Source organism: Poromitra crassiceps (genome assembly GCF_964638095.1).
Source record: "Poromitra crassiceps genome assembly, chromosome: 1".
NCBI lineage: Eukaryota > Metazoa > Chordata > Actinopteri > Beryciformes > Melamphaidae > Poromitra > Poromitra crassiceps.
Window position 1 is genome coordinate 94,794,514 of NC_139623.1, and position 5,445 is coordinate 94,799,958.

The 5,445-nt window shown below is 46.7% G+C and overlaps 1 protein-coding gene across 1 annotated transcript; it reads right to left on the minus strand.

Moving 5' to 3' along the window:
* Positions 1-1,809: 1,809 nt before the first annotated feature.
* On the minus strand, positions 1,810-3,252 carry kcns2 (potassium voltage-gated channel modifier subfamily S member 2; the record flags this gene model as incomplete). Its single annotated transcript, XM_083635771.1, has 1 exon — positions 1,810-3,252. One exon carries the CDS (start codon positions 3,250-3,252, stop codon positions 1,810-1,812), a length of 1,443 nt encoding a protein of 480 aa, XP_083491897.1.
* Positions 3,253-5,445: the final 2,193 nt, after the last annotated feature.

The following is a 5,445-nucleotide window of genomic DNA, read 5'->3' on the forward strand; positions in this document are numbered from 1 at the left end:
ACACATTATTCTGCAGACGATGAATTTCAAATCATCCCTGAACCTTTGGAGCAAATTAGATTGATTTCTCAAGTCATTGAAATGTGCATAAATGTGTGAATTATCTGTAACTTGTGAAAAAGAAAATAGACAAATATGCTCAAGTGGTGAAGGCACGGCAAAGTTGTTTTCAATCACAACTGTTTTGATAAAAAGATTTGGCTACACAGCATTGCTATTTTGAACTGCAACTCTGACAACACAGGTTCTGGAGATTAATAATTTTCCATGCATAGGAATCATTTTGAAATGTGGCCTCATAACAAACTGTTAAAATCAATGTACTTAAGTGTATAGAAATACTAAATGACAAAATGATAGATTTTCTGAGAGCTGTAGGTTACTCATACTGTATCAAATGCTGCTTTATCCGTTAAACAGAAATCAATGCCACTAAGTGAGTGTTCTCAGTTGAATTCCTCCTACTGCAGCCAGTGAGTGGGACTTGTATTGCAATGATGACCAGGAGCACATAGGTTTCACAAAGCTCATTCAATCCAGGCACCTTGAGACTTGATAGAAAACCACGAGAAAATATCGCTTATTTTAGCCATTCATCGACTAAGTCACAGGCATGGAGACAAACTGCTTGGAGAGTGGAAGATTCATTCTATCAAAAGTGTGCACCAGTGAGGAAATAGTATCTCTCTCTACTGTACTGTCTCTATGCTGTGACAGACCCCTACCTCAATATTTTCCAATCAGACCCCTCTGGAGTTTGGAGCAACAGTGCAGAGAGCATGAAAGTGTGTCACTTGTGTGATGGTAACAAATCTCTAGTCTGTTTTAATTGATTAGTGCAGATTCATTCTGTTATTCTTGTTCAATTCTCAAGCTAATGACGGTCCTATGCACACTATTTGCCTGACATTTAATACATTCCCAACTAATATGACACATTGCCCTGTGGCTGGCATTTAATTGTGAAACACCTGCCAGTTCATTAGTAACACTTATTGATTGATAACAAACAACTGCTGTTTGCCTACTGAGATGGTTATGTAGCTAAAAGAAAATCAAATACTGTGAATGTGAATGTATTCAACATGTCAGCTATGAGTGGTTGCCGCCACGCCTGTCAAACAGGATTAGATGTAGTGTCACTCACTACTTTAAATCCATCTTTTTCCCTGTGTTATCTCAATCACTAGAACTATAGCTTAGGCCGACTAATACTCTTATCAATAAAATGTAGCAAATGTCAAGTGGAGCAACACAGTGTCTGTGAAAATGGCAAATGAGAAACAATGTTATGTATTTCTTGTTTAATATAGTTTGCTTCCATCACACATCTGAAGTAATCTTGTTGTAACACCACAATAACACAACACTCTTTCTTAAGAGGTACAATTAAAGTTACTTCAGACATTTTATCACAACAAGTATAGTTGAAGGGTAGACTACACTTTCATCATAACGACTCGTGACACCGTCAATACGATTGTAAACAACTACTGGATTCTTTGTATTTTAATCATGAAATCTGTCTGACAGTTGGCCTATCTCTGGTGAAATGGCCATAATAATGCACAGTGAAATATTATATTCAGGCTGTCCAATACATTTGTTTGCTTTCTCATTGTGACTGACACATAGATTAACACATTATTGCACTGAGCTACAGAGAGGCAGACGGTCAGACATCAGTGGAAGGGAAGTGGGCTTTTGAGCCGGACGGTTCAGCACCACGGACAGCTCCTCATGCAGCCACATGCCACAATGAATGAACGCTCTCATCCTTCCTGACTGGGTGTCCTTGGTCAAACTCTTTCAGTGTATTGATTCATTTAGACTGTGTTCACTTGGTGAACTCCGGCTCATGTTTGACAAGCTCGCCATGATGGATTTGACTTTGTGTGCATAGTAGTTCCTCAGGTTGACTGAGGGCACCTCTTTTATCCCCTCGTCGAAATCACAGCTTGTCATTGCGATTTCCAGCTGTTTTTGTTTCTTGTAGAAGAGGGAGAATTTATTGAAAATTAGCGTAATCGGAAGCACAACCACTAAGATCCCGGCCAGGATGCACGCCGAGGCGGTCAGCTTGCCCGCTATGGACACTGGCACCACGTCTCCGTAGCCGACTGTGGTCATGCTGACGGTGGCCCACCACCAGCATGCCGGGATGGTGGAGAGATCCTCGCTGTCCTCTTTCTCCACGGTGTAGGCCATCACAGAGAAGAACGACACCCCCACAGCCAGGTAGAGCAGCAGCAGGCCCACCTCTTTGTAGCTGTTCTTGAGGGTGGCCCCCAGCGAGCGCAGCCCGGTGGAGTGACGCGCCAGCTTCAGGATGCGGAAAACCCTCATCAGCCTCAGCACTTGCGCAACACGTCCCAGATTGGCCAGTGCCGGGCTGCTCTCCGCCACCAGGTTGATGACCAGCGTCAGGTAGAATGGGAGTATGGACACCAGGTCTATCAGGTTTAACGGGTGCTCGAAGAAATGCAGGAGGTCCGGCGCCACGGCGAACCTGGCGAGCAGCTCCAGCGTGAACCAGCTGATGCCGAAGTGCTCCACCGTCTCGAAGCGGGGGTCCTCCGTGGGTCGCCCCTCGTGGTCCAACAGGCTGAACTCGCTCATGCTGTTCATGCACATGGTGGCGATAGAGCCCAGCACCACCAGGATGGAGAGGATGCTGATGATGCGGCTGGCCACAGAGTAGCCGGGGTTGTCCAGCATGAGCCAGACGCGCCTGCGGGCGCTCCCCAGCAGCTGCTTGTCAAATTTGCTGGCGTCGTTGTAAAACTCCAGCAGCTCGTCAAAGGACGATGTGGTGCTCCCTTCCTCGCTGCGCTCATCCCAGTCCTCCCGGTCCGGGGTGTCCATTTTCCTGCAGTGGTAGGCGCTGCTGCAGCATGAGTCGATGAAGAACTCGTTGATGCCCCAGTACTCGATCTCCTGGCTGAAAGAAAAGATGCACAGCTCGGCCATGACGTGCAGCCGCCCCGTGTTGTAGAAGTTCAGCACGTAGGGGAACAGGGCCGGGTTCCTGTCGAAGTAAAACTCCTTCTCCGCATCGTCGTAGTCGTCGCAGAGCTCCAAGATGGACTCTTTGGAGCGGCAGTGGAGCAGACGTGCCAGCCTCGTCTCGGGGAAGCGCGAGAGCGTGTCGAACGGGAGCCGCCTCTTGAAGCCGCCCACATTAATGCGGATGGCGGCGTGTTCCTCCATGTGAGCCCCGCTGCGTGGTTCCCCCAGGACGTGACCTGTCATGTCTGGAGAGAAGGACACACGCATAACACACCATGCGCACGCACGCACGCACGCACGCACACACACACACACACACACACACACACACACACACACACACACACACACACACATTATTTGAATTAAGTCACACTGAAATTAAACAATGAAACCATGACTACTAGAATCTGAATTAATGCTCCAAAGTGGCTCCCACTTGTTATAACCACAGGCTCTCCCAGTGCTAAGGGAAAGTTTGACCAGTACGTTTGGGGTGCTAAGAAAGTACTCGATTTTCATTACTTCAGAGTTACTTTATTATAAGGAAGTTCTTGCCGCCCCCCCCCCCACAATAAAAGCAGATATGTCACATTCAATATAAATATATTTTTTAATTGAATTTACAAGAATATTCAACAAAATACTGTAGCTATAAGGCTAATAGCCTACTACAGGCAACCACAAGGCAATGACAAAAACGTCCAAAGGTGAAAGACTTCAGCACGATGGGCGCTGTCCGGTGCTGAAGTCTTTCAGTAGGCTAATAACAACACAATACATGCGAAAAACAAGTGGTGCATTTCCATAATGATCACCACCCAGTTATTTCCCACCAAATTAAAGTAGCCTACCAAACGCTACAATTACCTGAAGAGCAACCTGTATGATATTCAACTTCTGCTTGTTGTAATGTTGTAAGAACAAGACATCCAGGGGGGTAACTTACTTCAAAGCGCGCCCAGTTCACCGAATGCTCCTACAAGAAGACTCCGCATGTTGTGTGAGACAGACGCTCCTCTGCCAGGGTCGTCCTCACAGTCACAGCTCGGGCAGAAGGAACGGCTTTCCCAAAGGCACTCGGCGCGATGTCAATGATGTTTCCTCCAGACATACAGGTTTATGACGCTCCTGCCTCAGATACACCCGACAGTTCGTTACATCCTGCATCAACTGGTCGCTGTGCTTCCCTCAGCCTGCCTACAGAATAACAGCAGGCTACACCTTCCCCGCGCTGCACGAACTAACACGCCCCGCCAGCCTCTTTTGTTTGTGCGAGGGAATTCCTCCTCTATCTCTCTCTCTCTCTCTCTCTCTCTCTCTCTCTCTCTCTCTCTCTCTCTCTCTCTCTCTCTCTCTCTCTCTCTCTCTCTCCCTCTCCCTTCTCTCTTTCTCTCTCTATCTGTTGCTGCGCAGCAACACGTAGCTCTCTCTCTCTCTCTCTCTCTCTCTCTCTCTCTCTCTCTCTCTCTCTCTCTCTCTCTCTCTCTCAGCACCGCCCTCCCAGAGTGAGCAGCATCTCCGTGGTGGTGCTGAGACAGGCGAGGCGCACCTCCTGGAGGAGAGGGAGTCATCGACGAATCAACACGCAGAAAGCAGTCCAGCCACACAGAGGAATGTTAGGCTATAGGAATATTAGCCTGATGCCCTGATGAAGACTCTTTGAGTCGAAACGCGTTGGTATCCCTGCTAGAATAAAGGATTTTTTATATAATTCAGAGTGCCTCGGATGTCTCCTTTTGCTGCCTCCAACACCTGGGGAATTTCCTGCAACCACACTGGACAGCTACCTCTTTTTTTTTTTATCTTGTATCTATATATGCCCCATCCTGGAAGAGCACCTGATTTTTACTCTGCTAACCTACAGTATATTGATGTCTTGACCCAATGCAGCACCCCATTTGTATCTTTAGGAATATTAGCCTACTGTAGGCTATAATACCATTGAGTGAAGTAAGGTCACTATAAACTCACTATTCAGTAGCCTAGTAGGCCACAATATACATAGGCTATATACTTTAAGTCCATATATAGACATGTCTGTTAGCTAGGAATATTCACCATATACGAGGGATCAGCCGAGCAGCATTTTGGTAAACAAACCGCATCACTGGGTGGCAACGGCAATGGAACCCTATGGAGCCCAAGTGGCACGAGCACGTGGCAACTTTAACACGACATGCTATATAACCTACATCAAACTCTTGAGCTAATTCTGCTCTCACTCAGAATGTCAAAATAGAAGCGATGTGATGTAGCCTATAGTTTTTGACGTTTGTTTGGCACAACTATAGGCTACTAGTTAACTGACGCGGGGTTCCGCATTTCTGGGTGGCAGTGACGTCACACTGATTCATCCTATACCACAGACAGATTACAAATTACGTCCATATGAATGTTATGGTAATATTATAGTGATGGATGCATTGGCTGCAG